This window comes from Morus notabilis, unplaced genomic scaffold (assembly GCF_000414095.1).
Source record: "Morus notabilis unplaced genomic scaffold, ASM41409v2 Scaffold528, whole genome shotgun sequence".
Lineage (NCBI taxonomy): Eukaryota > Viridiplantae > Streptophyta > Magnoliopsida > Rosales > Moraceae > Morus > Morus notabilis.
The window spans coordinates 118,133-137,711 of NW_010367406.1; the positions used below are offsets into that span (position 1 = coordinate 118,133).

At 33.6% G+C, this 19,579-nt stretch overlaps 2 protein-coding genes across 5 annotated transcripts; both read right to left on the minus strand.

Annotated features, from left to right (window-relative positions):
* Positions 1 to 3,846: 3,846 nt before the first annotated feature.
* LOC21388320 (solute carrier family 35 member G1) lies at positions 3,847 to 8,214 on the minus strand. The gene is made up of 10 exons (XM_024174957.1): positions 7,938 to 8,214; positions 7,407 to 7,560; positions 6,532 to 6,706; positions 6,309 to 6,424; positions 5,801 to 5,860; positions 5,485 to 5,635; positions 5,286 to 5,352; positions 4,781 to 4,852; positions 4,580 to 4,645; positions 3,847 to 4,127 (listed from the first exon to the last, which is right to left on the minus strand). Exons 1-10 carry the CDS (start codon positions 8,115 to 8,117, stop codon positions 3,993 to 3,995), a joined length of 1,176 nt encoding a protein of 391 aa, XP_024030725.1. The 5' UTR covers positions 8,118 to 8,214; the 3' UTR covers positions 3,847 to 3,992.
* Positions 8,215 to 10,787: 2,573 nt separating this feature from the next.
* On the minus strand, positions 10,788 to 15,177 carry LOC21388321 (probable plastidic glucose transporter 1). Of its 4 annotated transcripts, none has more exons than XM_010112331.2 (12): positions 14,946 to 15,177; positions 14,733 to 14,853; positions 14,453 to 14,653; positions 14,274 to 14,373; positions 13,453 to 13,565; positions 12,957 to 13,050; positions 12,709 to 12,865; positions 12,287 to 12,433; positions 12,122 to 12,195; positions 11,754 to 11,842; positions 11,498 to 11,612; positions 10,788 to 11,291 (listed from the first exon to the last, which is right to left on the minus strand). In XM_010112331.2, the coding sequence occupies exons 1-12, from the start codon at positions 15,139 to 15,141 to the stop codon at positions 11,094 to 11,096; spliced, it is 1,605 nt and encodes a 534-aa protein (XP_010110633.1). In that variant the 5' UTR covers positions 15,142 to 15,177; the 3' UTR covers positions 10,788 to 11,093. The 4 variants fall into 4 exon arrangements, with proteins under 4 accessions (XP_010110633.1, XP_024030721.1, XP_024030723.1 ...); XM_024174953.1 differs by having other exon boundaries at positions 14,274 to 14,376; XM_024174955.1 differs by lacking the exon at positions 12,122 to 12,195 and having other exon boundaries at positions 12,389 to 12,433; positions 12,698 to 12,865.
* Positions 15,178 to 19,579: the final 4,402 nt, after the last annotated feature.

A 19,579-nucleotide genomic window follows, 5' to 3' on the forward strand; every position in this document is an offset into this window, starting at 1 on the left:
ATATATATTCCCTCATTCCCTCCACGACTGTGACATTTCCCCCACAAAATTCGATTCCCATGGAAAATGGAATACAATTTAAAAAAAAAAAAAAAAAAAGAAAAACAGGCACGGCCCATTTCTAACGACGCAATATCCCACAACTCCGAGTCATTTTCAAAGCTCACAAGATAAGAATCTTAGGCGCACTTTCTTCTCTCTTTCCGTTTGGGTTGGTTAGTTGGTAACTTTGGATTTGGTTTTTGCATGCATTTCCAGCCTAAGAATCAGGAGCCTTCTAACCTTTTTTCAAAAATTGAAATTGAAATGAACACTCTGGATCAATTGGGCCTTTGCGAGATTCTCTTCGTTCTTTTTTATTTATTATTTTTTTTTTTTTGTGGGAAAAATTTTGTCAAGTATCAAGTGACACCAATAAAACTTGCCTAGGTTTTGTATCACCATCTATTCTTATAATTCATTTATCGTACTATAGTAGTTTTTTTTTTTTTTTTTTTTTTCAATTTGTTGAATAAGAATGGTACTATAGTGGGTTGCAGACAACAAACAAACACACAGTTCAATCAAATGGATTGCATCAATGAGTAATACTAGAGCCATTGCCATTCCAACTCACGTATTCTAATGGGTTTAAAATCAAAAGGCGTTAAAAGGAAGTGGTCAAAATTTAGTTGAAGCCTGAAGGGACTGGCTAATTTTCAATTGGTGAGACCCTTAAAGATCATTATAATTTATACACGGATAGATTGACCACAAGTGTCTTCATGTAATTAGTGACCAGAAGGAAATTTGTAGAACTATATACGTATTTAATTTTTTCGCCAGTTACCTTATAAATTTTTAATTATGACAAATTATCGCTTGAAAATTAAGATTATTATAATTTAGATAGAAACACCATTGAGTCCATTTGTGAAACCCTATGTGCAAGAGGACACTTTAATCTAAGGGGGTGTTTGTTAAACAGGGTCGAATATTTTGAACTAAAAAGGTGTTCCGAATAAAACTTTTTTAGACTTGTTTCAAACCAATAATTTGATGTTTTGAAAAAAAAAAAAAAAAAAAATCCTTAAGAATTTTGAGTTTACATCCCATCGTTTTCAATGTTTTGAACCAAAAGTTCAGAGCACTTATTTTAAACCACACAAATTTAAACTTATTTACCAAACGGATCATAAATTTTAACTATTACCACTTTGGGATATTCTGTAACACGTTTTTAAATGAAAATTTCATATAAATGTAGTATGTATTTTGGGTTTATTAAGAAAGTATACTACATATTTTGAACCTCATCCAATATAAACCAGCACATTTAGAATGTGTAACAAATTCATACTCAATGCTTAATTTTGACTAATTTAATCACAAAATTACTCTCAGGGGATAACAGAAATAAAAATTCAATTTTTTGAACCAAAAGAAAAAAATAAATTGTTATTAAAAAAAATCAACAGTGCATGACTGGAGATTTTGTTTTTTGTTTTTTTTTTTAATTTTTTCTTTCATTTTTCCCTTTAAGGAGTTTTGGCCTTTCAATGGTCACAATTGAATTGACCAGTTAGTGTATGAATTTGTTATACATTTAAAATGCCTTGGTATATAATTGATGAGGTTCAAAATAAATGGGTGTACAAGATATCATATACCTATATTTATAACTTTTCTTTTAAACAGGATAATTTATCAAAACTAAAGCCTTAAGGCACAACTTGTCAAAATTTATAAAAACATAAGAAAAAAAAAAAAAAAAAAGGAGGCCTCAGCACCAAATCCCAACGCATTAAAAGCCTTGCCGTTCATCACGTTCGCGAACAAAAACCTTTTTGGCTACTTCCTTGGTTGCTAGATCACATTGTAATTCCACCCTACAAAGTTCACCATATTTGAATTTTTATCTTTTCAAGTTTTACATGATGCAACTTACTTCCGACAAAAGTTCAACATTAATACTTCATAGTCACTGGCTATTGTGGAGATCTTTCTATAGAATATGTAAATATATATTTAAAATTTATTTTTAATTGTTAAATCTATTTAAAATCACATTAGATTATATATATAGAAAAAGTTAATCGGGTAGGGTTTCTTTACCGGTAAAATTTATTTCTAACGGCTAAATTTATTCAAAATTATATTATATTAGAAAAATATGCAGTCTGACGCTTGAAAATATGGAACTAGGGTAGTTTATGTCAAGTTTACATCCAATTCAATTGTATTATGCATACTTTTTAACAATACAATAATTATAGATGATCTTCATTATGGGAGCCTTAAAAGTTAACCAACTTGCAAGAAACCTACCAAGCCATCTCTCTCTCTCTCTCTCTCTCTCTCTCTCTCTCTAAGAAGAAAACCTTCAAATCTTGAAAACATAAGAAGAACTGAAGAAGAGAAGAAGGCTCTAACCCAAACGACACGATCTAACAATTCGGAGATTTGGAGGAAAGAACAAAAAAAAGGGACACTTTGCTTCATAAAATGTGCCTCCTGAACATGCGAGGAAACTTATTAAAAAAAATAAATAAAAAGTGATCGAGAATATGATAAGCGAACATTTAGGATAAAGCCTAACTTTTTTAATGTTTTGGAATTTGGAATAACTTTGGTTAGCTTCCAAATAGAAATACCACCATACGATACAATTACAAAAAAGCGCTTTTCAATGCATTGCCCGAACCAATAAGCTAAAATAATCTGCCTTTTGCTCTATAAGATCGATGGTCTTTATACTTAATTACCAAACTATCCCTCAATAGTTGTTAGGGGCAATTGCGTAATAAGCTCCGATACTTTCGGCGTATTCACAAATCACATCCTCCTAATCTCCCGTCCCATGTCAAATGTGAAATGCCATTTGCTTCTTTTTTTTTTTTTTTTTTTGCCCCCATAATTCTATTTCATGTACTCTCTAGTCTGTACAGCAATTGCTCCAAGCTTTGGGAATAAATGCCATGTATTAATAAATTAGAGCTTTAGAGTACAAAGAAAAACACTATCAAATATTTAGTCTACCAACCAATATCTAGCCCCAAGCAATACTCAATTTCAAGGCAAAACAAAAAAAAAAACCAAAAACAAAAAAACAAAAAAAAAAAACCCAAAACAAAAAAAAAAAAAGCGCTTATGCTTAAACTTGGTGAGTTGTAAACTAGGGATAGTAAGTGCCCTTATTTTGTGTCGGGCAAAAAGACAAAAAAAAGTACCCTTATTTTGTGTGACAAACCAAAAACTATAGTGTTAGACAAGGTATTTGTGGCATAAAATTATAAATTAATCATGAATGGGAATAAAGTCAGTTTGTGCAGCTGAGGAATACAGATTGTTTTGGCTATAAATTTATTTTCTTTTCCACTCTGAGTTGTCACTCTCCATCCATTAATAGATCAATAGTGACCTATCAGCCTTTGCCCCCGATAAGTCCTTAAACCATTCTGTGTTTTGCAAGATTCTTCGTTTCCCTTCTAATCTCTATTTAAAAAAATTAAAATAGAAATAAAAAAATTGATGGTATCTATTGAGTTTCCCACGAGTGTAACTGAAAATGGTTAAAAGTCAAATCAAGTTTAAAATCGTGTTAGAGATTCAGGAGTAGATTCAAGTCCAAATGACGTTGATAAAAAAAAAAAAAAAAAAAAAAAAAAAAACGCTACCATATGATTATGTTACTATATGATTCTAACGCGATGCAACGATTCAAAACTTTCATAGGACTCCTATCTCCAATTAGGAGTGTAAATTGGTATTCTATGGCATTTATTTCAAGAAGCTGCAGTGAGAAGGTGATTTAATCTTATTATAGCCATGAAACGACATCAATGTTAAAATTACTGCATGATTGTCTGGCCTTGATGTAAAGAATGCAGGAGCGATTAGATATACAATTTTAGGACTTATATTGATTGGCATTGCCAAGTTGAGTACAAAAAAATGGGTGCACCAAAAAGAGGTGCGTATGCCTTTTAAGAAAGCAGAAGAATCCGCATCTTTCACTCAGTTTCTTTATCGGGTCCAATGTACATAGTGCAACACACTGAAATTACAATGAGCAGACATCCAACAAGTCGACCAAAAGATGGAGCTAGGCCTGACCAACCAATGCCCCACAATTGCGATAGGACAGCCTGCAAGATGAGAAAATCCAAAATTAAGTTTGGGGTTTTGCAAGTTATCAAGATTTAATTTATTGCCAGAGGATCTTTCAAGGAAAGAAAAGGTTATTACAGAGAGAAAATTTACAGCATGGGCAAAAAATTTAGCGAAAGAAGAAAATTAAAAAAGCAAAGTCATCCCCGAGCACAAACTGAACTTAGGTCCTTTCTAATCATATGCAGAATTGAACAAGGAACAGACCAATTGGCAGAAACTCAGGATCTAGTTTTATTGTTAGTTACTGGCCAATGACCATCCATAGAATTATTTGCAAGGTTTTTGGACAGGGAAGAACATGATATATACTAAACGGGGCATGTCATCCATACGACGTCTCTTTGAACCACTAAAATTAGCAAATTACAAACTTCTTATTTGAAGAGGAGAAGAGAAGAAGAGATTATTAACAGAATAGAAAGAGCACCTCGATGAATTGAATATTTGCAACTTTACTGGTTTTCTCAAGCTGAAGTGCACGGGCTAGAAATACCTGACATTGACAAAAAATGGTTAGAGGCCAAAACATGCTAGTGCAAAGTGTCAGAAAAAAAAAAAAAAAAAATTTGGGTTTTTAGTGCAGTAATAATTGCAATTTAATTTGAGTGAACTTCGTTCAGAAAGGAACCTCGGCGAGAAAAGCCAGAGAGCCAAGTACAAGCATAAGTGTAACCGAATAAAAACCTGGGAAAACAAAATCCTGCAAAATGCACATGAAAAACAATTCACTCGTTGCAGACAAGAAAGGGACAAATTAATGATAATAATAAACACCAACAAAACGATGATTTTCTAAAGTCTGAAGTAAGCGATTATGGATCTGAGCAATTGGCACAGCTAATATAAAACAAAGGTGATGGCAAAGTTTGGAGAAGCAACTTATTTGTACTTTTCCAAACTTTGAAAGTTAATAGTTAATAGCTAGCTGCTCTACAAACGCAATAGAACTCGAGTAAATAACATAAATGAGCCTCCATTTAAACGTTTCTATATCCAGCTACTTTTGTCTAACAAAAGTTTCCTACTAAACCAATTCATACCTGTATATCTATTGGTAAAAGCTATAATGAGGTTGCCTCGAAGGGAAAAGAACAAAACATAAAAAGCATTCTAGTGGCAATATTCAGGTTTACCTCAAAGGCAAAAGAACAAATTCCCACAGCAGGACTGGACAGTACGCCAAATGAAAAAACTGTAGCCCTGAAAATCAAGTAGAAGTTTGCAGCATTCGCACAGGATTAGCATGAAAAGATCATACACTGTTCCTCTTACACACTGTAATTTTCATCCATAGCAGGGCAATATTTGATAAAAAACAAACAGTGGTCTTACATTGGTTGATCAGATGCCTTAGCTCCCGCTCTTATAAGGCAGTAGCTGATTCCACCTGTTATGGCTGAAAATATACCGACTAAGATTGCATAAATATGGTTACTTCCCTTGATATATACATTGGCTCCTTCTCCTTTATTAGCTAATCCTCCTGCATGCATCTGTAAATGGTAAATACTTGCCACCCAATTCCAGTTCCTTAAAAGATGATTTTATTTTTTATATATATATATATTAAGTTATTTTTGAAAAATAAATGCATGATACCACCCAGAGCAGTTCAAGTTCTGTTAACTCAATTCCATACGGACTGTACCTTGTATGGTAAGCACTTGACGGAAAATGAAGAGTACCCCAAAGAAACTGCAAGCCAGACCTGAAAGGTTAAAGACAGTTGGACAAACATCATTCCCTGCCTACCAAAAGGTAATTAAAGTTCTGTTACTTCAGAACATCATGGCTGAGGGAAATAGCGACCACCAAGATATAGCTTCTTAAAAGGAAAAAAAGGAGTCTCATTCAAAGTTAAAGAAGGGAGTCCTCAAAAGTTACTAAATGTTGTACTATATAGAATTGGAAGTCAACTCAGGCTAATTAATATTACTGTTATGACCCTATTCCATGAGCCTCGCAACTGACGGCTCAATGAATTTAGCAAATCATCATGAAGGTGGAAGATGCATAGAGATTGGGACCACATACTCCCTCATTTGTTACATCAATTCTAACAACGTACTTTATGTTCATGACATATTAACTCATCACTCAGATCTATTTTTTACCATTAAAAGCAATAAAAAAAGATGAATATAAGTAATACATACCTCCAATATCTGAAATTTTCAATTTCTCATGTAAAATGATTCTTGCTATAACTGAAGCCATGATTGGAGTTGTAAAGCTTAGAACTACAGCCTGAGACAAAGGTAATCTTTGAATGCTGAAACGAAAATTATCCAACCTTTTGTCATTGCTACTATGATCCAGCTAGCAAAGTTTTTCGTATTACGGCAAAAAAGAAGAATTCCAGCAGTTGACCGAACTTACCAATAAATAAAGCTCATCAATGAAAGGTATCCAGTAAGGGCTCTTGAAATCAAAAGATATCTACTATTTGCTAGCCCAAGTATCGGCTGTCCACTTCTTCGTAGCCATATATATGAAGAAATCAAGATTATTGTACATCTTGTAAATGCAGTCTCAAACAAAGGAATTGACTGAACTGTCACGAGAAAACAAAAAGAACTTGATAAGTGTCAAAGAACAGCATAAAAAGACCATAAATAATCAATCAAGTTCTTCTGTTTCTGATATACATTGTTGGACATATAAGTAAGCAAAAACTTATATTTTACAAAGATATGCAGCATATCAATATATATCATATAAGTCCCAAATAAGTAAGGTTAGAGCAACCCAACCTTTGAGGGCCCGTTTGGGAAGAGTATTTGAACCATGATTTGGGTTTCGATTCAAATATTTTGTGAGAAAACTATTGGCGGGAATTTTTTTTTATTCAAATTTTTCATACGAGGAAAAACACAGAATCATAGTTTGGGTTTGAATACATGTACCAAACAACCCCTCAAAGTTTTCATTTTCCCTTTCAGTTATATTACTCCATTTCATTCTTTTGGTAGATTAGAATGCAAAATTTATAGTAGTTATTAAATCCATATTAAAAATGTTCTAACCATCCCAAGAGATCAAACTGCCAATTTCCAAGTAGATCCTCTATGACTTCATTCCACATAAACAATTCCAAACGTGTGGGATTTATGCAACAAAATACATAACTAACGCGAACAATTTTCCTTTACATATTTACTAATAGATTCTCCAGCTTCTCATATTTTTCGGTGTCAATGAACATATAATATCAACCAATCTGCATTATGCCGCGAAACTTACGCAATACTAACCAGAGAAAACATCAGAAATGACTCCCATGAGAAAGTAGATGATAGATGAAACGGCCATACAGAGAAGACCAGAGTATCTAGATCCACTCCATACCCACAAAACAAATTGTGTAATTGGAGATGTCTCCGCTTCTGGTAATCTTGTTACTTGTTCCTGCATAGAACAACCAAAATATGTTTAATAAACCTAAACCAAAACCATTCTTCCAAGTTCAATTATTTGCTTCTCTTTCCGAAACCCCTTTGATTCTTGGCTTCAACAAGAAAATTAACATCTTGAGAATATTTTTTGTAAAGTTCCATGCCACAGCAAAAGAAGTATACATTTAAGCAAGTCTCAAACTGCAAACACCTCATATGTCCCTTCCTAAATTTTCCCAGCAACCAAACAGGCCATTGAAATATTCTAACAGATTATCCACAATAAAATTCCGACGGAAAACACAATTAAAGAAAGGGGGAAAAAAACCGTGATCAATAAGAACAATCAATTAGAGCCAAAATTAAATATCAACAAGCAATGATTCTCACCCTAGGCTTTCTCCGAGGATAAGAGACCGTGAAAATGTTGATTTTGGGCCTCTCAGCCTGCGATAACAGAGGGCTTATCTCCTCGGGAACTTCGCCGCCGGCGTCAATTTCCAACGCCGATACCTCACGCACGCTCAGTTCGACCACGTGGTCATCGCCGCCATTCTCCAGCGACGCCATTCCTGAGCAACTGAAAATTTTGCAGAAACCCTAGGTTATGTACGGAAGCTCGAAACTCATTTTCTCAAAGAGGCCATTGGTATAACGAGGAAGTACGAATCACATTGGCACAGTTTGCTGGAAAGTGACGCGTAAACGGTAATTTGGCGGCTCGTCCACGTGGCAACGACTAGAAGACTGCGGGACCCAGTTGCCAAGTAAGTAAGAAGAATATGTTTGGACGATTATGGATCTGAACCCGGACCGTTGATTTTAATGAGATTTTGACCGATGACGAATCGTACGGTTGTAATTCTCTTGTTGAGTAGTGGACCCAAGAAAAAGTCAGAGCGTCGGCTGTTAAGATTCAGTTTTGGAGGTAAATGATTTAATAGCGATTACAAACAGTAACGGAATGGAGAGGAATAGACTTTTCCCGTCCACAATAGAATTATTAAAGAAAAATATCGTATACTGTGAAATATACTGCCGTGAAAACTATTATTATCCTTCTTATTTTATGATTTCACCCTCATAAATTTAACTGTTTTGATTTTTGTTTAAGGTAAAAAGTTAAGCATTGCATTGACTGATGGTACTGATAATCATAAAACAAAAATCATTATAATGTGATTATTTTAATCAATTGTCGTATGTATATGATTATTACGTTATTGATGCTAATAAATAGTATCTAAAAAGGGAAAAAAAAAACAAAATGTAAATATTGCAAAAACAGCTAAGAAAAAACGTGGCTATACAAATGACAAACTTTAGTACACTTTGATGTGGTGTGGGCAACAATTGCAAAGAAAATAATTCCCTGAATTTCAATCGATGATTGCTTAATGGAACTGAGCACGCCAGTATAGGTTGACATTTGACCTGCCATTTTACAGAACATAAGAAGTAGACATAAGGATTTTTTTTTTCTTGGAAAATATGTAAAGGGAATTTGACGATTGAATTGACATATCAAATGTTATTTTATCTCTATCTTTATCTTTACCTACTATCTAAAGATAAATCTGTTTTTTTTTGGGGGGGGGATAAAGAAACTGGCAAAACGTTTTCCCCCACTCATATTTTTTACTTTTTCTATTTTTTTTTTGTTTTCTTTTTAGTTTGTCCTTTTTTTTTTTTTTTTCTTTTTAGTTTGTCCTTTTTTTTTTTTTTGTCTTTCCTTTTTTTCGTTAAAATAATATTTTCTGGTAAATATTCCTGCCTGTTGTGAATTGGGTTGTATGTATATATTATTATATAAGTAAGGTAAATGAATAGCAAAGAAAGAAAATTAATATAGAGAAAATTTTCTTCTATTGACTTTAGCTTACTCTTTCTCACTACCTCGCACTACTTCTCTCGATATTTTCTCTCGTATACAGGCTTCTCTTCACGTTTCTTATGATATGTTACAACAATAAGCAACTAATGCCAATTTATAATTGAAATAGGAGGCCATACAGAGCTTCCTTAATTTTGCTAAAGTAAGTTGGCAAGTTGTTAGCAGGCACGTTGTTATGCAAAATGTTCTAACAAAACTACTCTCAATAAAAGTTGTTCATAAAAACGATTATATGATTATCCAAATTTTCACAACACTGCCTAAAATTTTTTCAAACCCTCTTGACAAAACGTCTTGTAAGTGGCGCTTTTTTCTCTTTTTTTATTTTTATTTTTTATTTTCCTTCCTTTTTCTCTCATTCTTATTTTTTTGTCTTCCTTTTTTTTTCATTTTTATATTCTTTGCTCTATTACACTTTTTTTTTTCTCTTTTTTCAAATAACATCCTGATAAGTGAAGCCTATGGGATTCACATGACCACATTTTGGGGTAATCTTAAACCCACCCAATAAAGTGTTATTCACTTTATCAGGAAAGTAATAACACGGGAATCAAAATCTCTCTCACTAATTTCTTCTCAGCCCATACGCTTATCGCGACGATGAGGAACAATTTAATGCACTACATCGTTCGAGATGATCGTCAGTTTGTAATTCCGTTGGAGAAGTTGTCGTCACAGCTTGCCATTCGGAGAACACCGTTGCAAGATGTGGTCGTTTGCTGGTAGCGGTGGAGATTTCACCGACATTTGAGTGACTCTGTTCTCTTCATAGGATCCGACGAAGATCTCCACAGAAGCTCATTCGGCTGATATGGCCGTCAGCCAACAAAGTGACATCGGGGATCTCTCACCGATCTTGCTCACATCACCTTCAAGAAGATGGAAGGTATGGTCTAGATTCACAAATGATTGAATAAAATGGTAAAACTGTCTTCCGCCTATTCAGAAGTAATGGATTTCAGAGGAAATTGAAGAAAGTGGTATTCTTGAATCAATAATCATGCACATAATGGTAAGCCATGCTAATTAACTATCGGGTCGGGTCATTTTTCTATAAGGTCAATATAGGTTTTTTTTTTTGAGAAATCGTAATAGCCCATTTTATTAAACCATTTGTAGTAAAAATAAATAACATAGTTTAAATTTTCAATACAACGTGTTACAATTTTATCCTTATATTATTTTTATTTGGTAAATGTATTTAACCAAAAAATGCTTCATTTAGCAAACATTAACTTTTTAAAATTATATTTGACATTTAATTTTTTAAAAATTATATTTTAACCCCTTAAATGTTTTTTTAATACACAATATTTCTATGCACAACCAAACACAGTAATATATTATTCATGGAAATTTGAGACAAGATTCATATATATAGAACCAAACACGTAATGTATTATTCCTGAGAATCATATTACTCTCCATCACTTTCTTAGGAATATGATTCCTATTGATTACTGCGTACCAAATGCCCCCTAAGTGTATCCCTACTTATCTTAACAGGAAAAACCAGCCTTGTAGTCGTAGAGACCAACTCCAGCAATAGAATTACACTTTTATTATACCTGAATAAAAGTTATGGCACATATACAAAAGGACAGTGAGGTAATTGCAACCTTCAGAGTCCGTCGCTTGACTACATCTGTTAATTACTTATCTCCAGCACCGAAGTTGGGGTTTAATGACATTTCAATTTCCTCTAGCGAGCGTCCTTTGGTTTCCACTGTGAAATAATACGCAAATATTGCAGCCAACAAGGAGACACCACCAAAAGTGGCATAAACTGGAGCAACTCCAAATTTCTCCACCAAGTCCAGGAAAAAAAGACCCACCACAAAATTGCAAACCTGAATCAAAATCAACATTCATAAGTACACCAAGAACACTCTCACCAAGGAAAAAAGAAAAGCATAATGGGCAGGCATCTAAAGAAGTGGAAGAGAAGTACAATTGGCAAATTAGTGAAGCCATATTGTAGGACAACTGAGAATTACAAAGATTAAAAGTTACTTTAAGCAATGTAATTCGGTTTAGGTCGTATAGTCTTCCTCACCCAATGAGTCATAAAACTGAATCCCATAATCTTCCCGCGTGTTCTGTTGCTGCTAAGTTCGGGTATGATAAGACCAGTAACTGGGCCAGCTCCGATCGCAAAGGTGAATATATACCTACAAATACACAAAACGACGTGAAGAAGTATTAATAAAAGGTAGAGTACTTCACATGTTAAACAATGTATCTGAAGTTTTCATTTTACTTGGAGCCGAAAAAAGCATATGCTGGAAAGTATACTAAGGTTTACAACTTACAAGAGAGTTCCCAGTATGGATAAATTGTGGCTTAGTTCTTCGTCAAGTGGAAAACTGATAGCACCAACTGCAAGGAACATAGCAACAGCCTGCCCAGAAAAGGGAATTCCAACTCCAGGATTAGATTATTGAGACAAAAATATGAGATACAGAACTCCACAGCGTAAAGTCAAGATAGCTTCTCTCTCTCTCTCTCTGCGCTAAAGTTCAAGGTAGCTTCTCTCTTTCATTTTAATCAACAGCAAATCGAGGTAAAAAAGACACAGACTTTAAAGAAGCTTTGCGGGTTCAACACAAGAAACATAAACTCTCTCTCTAACTGTACTTTGTAGAGATCTGTGTACCCAGGCTTTATCTGTGCAACTCACCATTCCTGAGTAACTTCCAATCAAGAGCTTTTGTCTCCCTTCCTTGTCAATTAAGTAAGAAGCAAAGATTGCCCCTAATAATGAGCACAAAAATGAAAAGAGTAAAGGGTTTATTCAAGAATTTTGTTGTACCTACCAGTACACACAAAATCTAAAATAGCAAACCTGCAAAATTGGTAACCCCAACCAGTAAACTTGCTAGAGCACTACTTGTAATTCCAACATCTTGAAAGGTCAGTGATGAAAAGTAAAGAACTCCATTTATACCGGCAAATTGTTGAAGAACAAAGAGGGAACCTCCAATGAACGCAACTGCACCAATACACATAAGTGACCAAAGGTGAGATTTTTCATGCAAAACCCAATATTCTATTTAAGATAATAACTTCAAGCCGTTGCCAACTATATCAAGTTGCTTATATGTCTCACAACACGACAACATAAATTAAGATCAAGCGGATGTTTCAACTTTCCTTGTAAAAAAATCACAGTTTATATGGGAAAACAAATTATATCTTCCAGAAAATATAAGCTGAACCATGGAAGTGCCATTAAAACCTGAAATCTGAAAACCACCTTGATACAACCTCTAGAGTGTGGCTCCTCTAAGAGTTCCAACCAACTGCTATCCACATCACTACCATCATTTTTTATGACTGCTTGAAATTCATCAATTGCTCTTTCAACTTCAGATGCCCCCCAAAGGTTTCTGACGATTTCTTTAGCATCATCGGTCCTCCCAACCTGAACAGACAAAATATGCTATCCCTATGAATAAGATACCAAGGGATGAGATTTTTCAGAGTTTTGCATTGGAAAATGAAGAGAAACCTACTTTACAGAGCCAGCGGGGACTGTCAACAGCAAACCGCATACCAAGTATAAGAAAAAATCCAGGTATACTTGCAATGTAAAGCATCGTCCTCCACCTAAGAAATAAGTGTCATAAAATTTTACCAAAAGCTTTCGAACATGTGTTAAGACTTGAAAGAATGAAAGAAAAAAAAAATCCACCACTCAATAAGGGAATAGCATTTAATGGTTTCATCCATTGGAGAAGTCTCAAGCAGACACGTACTACGATATAACCATACAGTGTAACTAAAGAACCGTACAAATCTTGGGAATTTCCTCATTCCTCGACTTGAAAAACTTCTGAAATCTATTTAACACAAATCATCACTCTCACGGTAGCACTGACATAATCAGATGGCTAATTGGGCTGGGGTGTGGTGTGGTGGTTGGTGGGTGTGAGGGTGTTGGTGGGAAATAATCATTGGCAATTGTTGTTCCGCCCAAATAGCAGCAAGAGATAAAGAAAAGAACCTCACCAGTGCGGATCACTTTCAGAGGGAAAGCCAAGAAATAGTGATGCAATAATACCAAGGCATGTTCCAATTTGACATAAGGAGCCAAGTGAACCCCTATATTTTGTTGGTGCAATCTGCAACAAATAGCAATATGAAATGGATGAATTGTCAGAGGATCAAATACCTCTACTTCGCGTATGAAGAAAACCAACAATCAAAAGCGTCCCACTTTACCAAGGACAGAAGTAAAACTTAGACTGATCCTAAAAACTACGTGACACTTATTGAAGACAAGAAAATCTATGGAAACTAGTATGGTGACCACAATGTAAGTATCGTCCTACAAGCATAGAGCTGAAATCCTTGGTAGTCAATTTTCAAGTATTTTGCCCAATTCCAAAAAATACTTCTAACCATTTGGCTACCCATTTCTTTCCAATACTGACCAGAATTTATATCGTTGCCATTATAAACATAATAGAGTTAAAAGTTTCAGCTTTTATGTATGCAGTATAAAACGACACTTTGGCTACCCATTTCTTTATACTGATCAGAATTTATGTCGTTGCCATTGTAAACATCATAGAGTTAAAATTTCAGCTTTTATGTATGCAGTATAAAATGACACTTGCACTTAGCATAATTCTTTGAAACTATTAAATTGTGCAACCGAATTATTACTGACATGCGATTTCTCTAGTAAGCTTCTTCTTCGAAGTAAATTATTGTCACGTAGCGTGAACCGCTATAAATTTTGTGTGTGTTCTTGTTTTTTTGCTTTTCTTTCTCAGATTTATTGCTCTCGGTAGTAAAGAATTAAACGCCTAGTGCTTAACAAGTACCTCTGAGATATAAATTGGAACAAGAACCGTGTTTACACCAATGCCAAGTCCAACTAGAAATCTTCCCCAAAGTATTTCATCCAAGGAGTGAGCTTGTGCACTACTACATAAAAATGGGTCAACAACAAAAAAGCTCCGAAACAAAATAGTGAAACCATCGAAAACTCTAATAATTTTACCTTATTAAAGCGCCAAGAATCAAAGGGATAGTGTCGATTTGAAAGGTTCTCCGGCAACCGAGTTTATCGACCACTGAACCAGAGCATACGCTTCCGAGAAAAGCACCAACTATGAAAATACTCACCACAAGTCCCTCCAGAATCGAATTCCCTTCAAAACCAAGTTCTCTCGCCACAGAAACAATCGGACCGTTCATCACTCTAAAACAAACAAACAAAAACTCAGTAAATATATACCAATTCGAAGAGAAAATTCGGACGATGGATCTTCATTACTCACCCAATGTGATAACCGAAGAGAAAATTCGACATGGAAGCCACCAACACGTGAGGAAAAGCAGGTAGCCACCCGACATCGGAGCCTTCGCCGTCGTCTTTCTCTATCGAGAAATTCTCGGTTTCTGCAATTTTCAAAACCCTAAATTTCATAATCAAAAATAAAATTATCGCCATGGACAGATTCTATTGAACTCGGAATCGTTGGGTGGAGGACCTGGTTTCCGAGTCCGCAACTCGGAGAGCTGCTTCTTCGCGGCGGAGACTCGGAAGCTGCTGGACCGGGGACGAGAACCGGGAAGAAACGCGTCCGGTTTGGGAAGATAAAAGAGTTTTTTACGGTTCGAGTGGGATGTCAAGCCGGTTCGGACCGGTCCGACCGGTGTGTGAAGTAAAACGGTAGCCACCCACATCAGATCAGATAGGTCCGGAGAGAGAGATACTATGGAACAAATATTTCGTTTGGCGAGGACATAATGGTCAGGACAGCGGTGTAGAGGAAGATTGTGTGACACGTGGTGGTGAACAAGTGGATGGATATATGGGTTGTGAGGGTCCCACGAAGATATGACTTATGAGAAGTATATTTTCAGCTGAAGGATGCGTCTGTGGTTACCACGTGTCCTCCCAATTTTGGACAGGTTAGTAAATGTCCCACGACAAGTCCCTATTGAATGGACGTTGATGGAGACATGCGGTGATGTATAATTCTTCATTTCAACTTTTGAATTACCGCCTCATTCTTAGGATCTCGTGAGTTTAAATCAGGTGATTTAAAACAATTCGTTAGAAAAAATATTATAATAAAATTTTTTAAATTTAAATCTTATTTTTTATATAATTTAAATTTTATTATTATAGTATTTTTTTCTTATTAAAATTTAAATTTTATTATAGTATTTTATTTCTTACAAACACAATTTAAATTATGAAATAAATACTCTCTTAAATTTTTTATAAAAAAAACACTGTTAAAACTTAAAATGAAGTGGTTTGAACATGTCACCTAAACATACTTTCTAATATTATTTTTTGGGAGCCTTTGATGGAACATGTATATTTACACATCAAAAGCTCGTTAGGTTAAAATCTCACGGTTAAAAAGATATTGTTGTTTCAGTATTCTTTTTAACTCTTGGTATAAGATTGAGAAGTGTTAATGTGTTTTCTTTTTATTACAATCCAACACACCTTATTCCTCCTTTTCTTTTCTTTCTAACATGCGCTTTTTCCCCTCGCCTCATGCTTCACCTTCTTGCCATCCCCTTTTAACTCTTTTCTTTTTTTTTTTAATTCATGAACTATATTAATTTATTTTAAGGAAAAGTTATTCATCAACTTTAAATAATAAGCAATTAAATTACAGCTACTAACCAAATTTAAAGTTCTAAACTACCAACGAGTAGACTATTTATTCAAAACTACTATTTTTTTTTCTGCTGATCACTATTTGACCAATTCAAATGAAAATAAAATGGCCTTTAGAAAAAAAAAATGAAAATAAAATGGCATAAACAAATAATAGGACTTTTTTTTTATAAGAAAATAAACAATTGGACTTGGTTTTATACATAAAACATACTCACAATTGTGTAATTCATTTTTTGAGTTTTGAAACGACCATACACCAAGACCAAAGTATCATGTAAATGTTTGAGATGGATTCTAATCACGTTTAAGTCTCACAAAACTTTCTTTTTTTTCGATCGAAACGTAGTACAAAACTTTCTTTTAATATTGAGATTTTAATCTAATAGATAAAGTTTTATCATATGAAATTTATTTATAGATGTTTTTAATTTCTGTATTTTTTATGTTGGGACATTTACACAGAAATTAATATTCTTTCTTTTAAGTTTATATTATAAACTTGGAGTGTCTATTATGACAATACTCATATTTTCATTTTCATATATTGAATGTGAGAAAGAGAATGTCATAATTCTGACCGAAAAGCAACTCTTTTTTTTTTTTTTTTTCCCTTGCCGAGTCTAACTATAACCTGGCTTTATCGAAGCAAAACAAAAGGCCAAGTGACCCACTCCATAGTAACATCCATTATTTGCATAAAACGAAACAATAAATAACTTATTATTATTATTTTTTTTTTAGGGGAAAGAAGTAAACTTCTTCGTTTCAGAATCGATTGAACATTTCCGTAGACAAAATTACAAAAACTTCCTTCTAGTGGAAAGTAATAAAAAGTAGGGAGTTTCTCAAAAAATAAAACTATGGATAATTTTATTTTTTTTAACCTTTTTAACCGTCAGATTTGTATTAAAAATTATTTATTCTGTATTTTTTTTATAATTTTATTTAATTTTAATAAGATCTGACGGTTAAAAAACTGATTTTATCTGTAGAACAGTTTATCATAATCTAAAATAAAAAGTATCAGCAGCGATGTGGCTAACATTTTTTTTTTTTTTTTTTTTTTTTTAAAGCTGAAAATTGTACCAACTTATTAATGGGGATGGAAATTGGAAACCAGTAGAAGCTTTCGGAAAAACACTACTCATTGTTACAAGTCAAACTCATAATTTGATCTTTTTTGTACCAACTGGTTAGTTGTTGGGTAATTATTTGGACTAACCGCATAAAAGTTTCCATGGTTGGATATTAGTTTTTGGAGGGAAACTCTCAATCGCAGTACTTTACTTTGAAAAGTAATTAAAAAAAAAACTATATATATGTAGAGAGAGAGAGAGAGAAGTTTGTGAAATTAGGAGCAGTAAAATGGTGTAAAAAAGTATTTTCCGAGTTGTCGGTGAGGGAGCAAAGGGCGGGTCCACCGGGCGTCGGTGCTTCCGGTCGACGGTTTAGCTTTAGAGGGACCCAACACAACACCGCAAATACAGGAACTTCCTTGTGGGGGTGGCCGTACTAATTATGTATCTTCTATTCCAATATATTATAAATACATACACATGCCAATCTTTTTTATTTTCAAAGCTACACACATGCCAACCTTGCACCGACACCGTATATGTGAAGCATAATTAAGCGAATCCAAATATTAATACTCAAAATCTTTAATTAATAAAAACAACGCGTTAAATTATTAAATATATATTCGCACAAATAAGTCATGTAAGTTATTATAACTATTTCTAAAGATTTTATTAACTATTAGATCATTCATTCTAATTTATAAAGGAATACAAATATTATACTTGGATTGCGTCTAATTTATGCACAAGAAGAATTCAATAGGTATGCAACTTCTGTTTCGTTTAGTTTTTGTGTATAATCAATTCCAAATCTACACTCCTAATTGTATTTTTTGACTTAAAAAAAGAAGCCATCTATGAGCAATTTTTAATTATTACTTTTCTTGTTACATTCACCCAATAAAAAAAAAAAAAGTAAATAAAAAAGCTTGATGGAGATGATCGTTAGCTCCACGCATGCACATTGTTCTTGTCTTACCTGCATCAAACAAATGGGTCAACGTCTTCGAAAGTTTCATGATATCTACGTTTAAATTATATTGTTTATAGAAACTCTATTCAAGTATAGAAATGGAATGGTAATTAGGGGGAAAAAAAAAGACCATACATGGTAAAAACAATAAAAATTTCAACTGCCCACGTCGAAACTTTTATCATTCAATGTTTTGCTTCTTATATCCAATGTAATATTTTCCTCAAAATTAATGTTAAGCTTCTTATCGTTAAAACAAAAACTCGATGCATATGTTTTTGAATATGAGAAATTATAATATCATCTCTTTTTATCACTTTTTACATTTATTATTTATCATGATAATATAGTTTACGTGTTAAATAATGAATCAAAAACGTAAAAAAAAAAATTAACAGAAAAAGATAATAATAGCATTTCTCTTCGAACATTATTTGTTAGTTACTATCTTAAATTTTATTGGCAACGAGTTCATTAGGTGTGCCTTTTTATTTTTGGAAAACAAAAGTTGGTAAAGGCCTTTAAAGCGGTTGTCGCACATCCTCATCTTCACAAACACACACACACACACACACACAGATATATATATATATATATTAAGTCAAAGTAAGTCCACCGTGCGGCACCCTTTTAAGAGAATAACAACATTAATATTATTTGAAATTAGTGTTTAAAAAAATTATCATTCACTACCAGGTTTTGTGGGACGGCCTTTTCTTCTTTTTAGGTGTGCATCAAGGCTCAAGCAAACAACTTTTGAAATCTCTTTAATCACTTTGCTATAATTATGTTGATTTGTACTAATTCTATGATTAAGACATGATATGATAGATATGATGTACATGACGACAACCACCAATCTTGGAGTATATGTTGCAATCACTAACGGTAATCGTCAATGTATGGGTTTTATTTCATTTTGTGGGTCCCTTGGGATTCATAACACGTTTTATTAATACCAAGTCCAAAAATTATATTAGTACAAGGATACAAACATATAATATAAATCTGGCATTGGAATTTATAAGATACGCATCTAATATCACCAAGAGTACCAAATTAAATTCCTAATCATACAAAATAAAATTATTATAAAATATTTGAGACCTTTTCTGATACGATAATATATCATTAAATTAAATTTTTTATCTGTTAAATTTATATAAAATAACGTAAAAGTTAAAATTTACATAAATTAACAATTAAAAAAATCTAACCTACTGTGTTGAGCGTACCAAAAAAATCTCTCAAAATATTTATGTATCTTTCTTACGTTGAATTTATTGATTTCTCCGTTTTGTCCTGTGCAGAAGCAACGAGTGAGTATGGACTGGGGTCAAAGTACACCTTACGTGTAGTTTCACTTGTTAGTCAAACATTTTTCTATGTTATCTAATTCTTAAAACGAGGCAAACAAATAAATTAAAA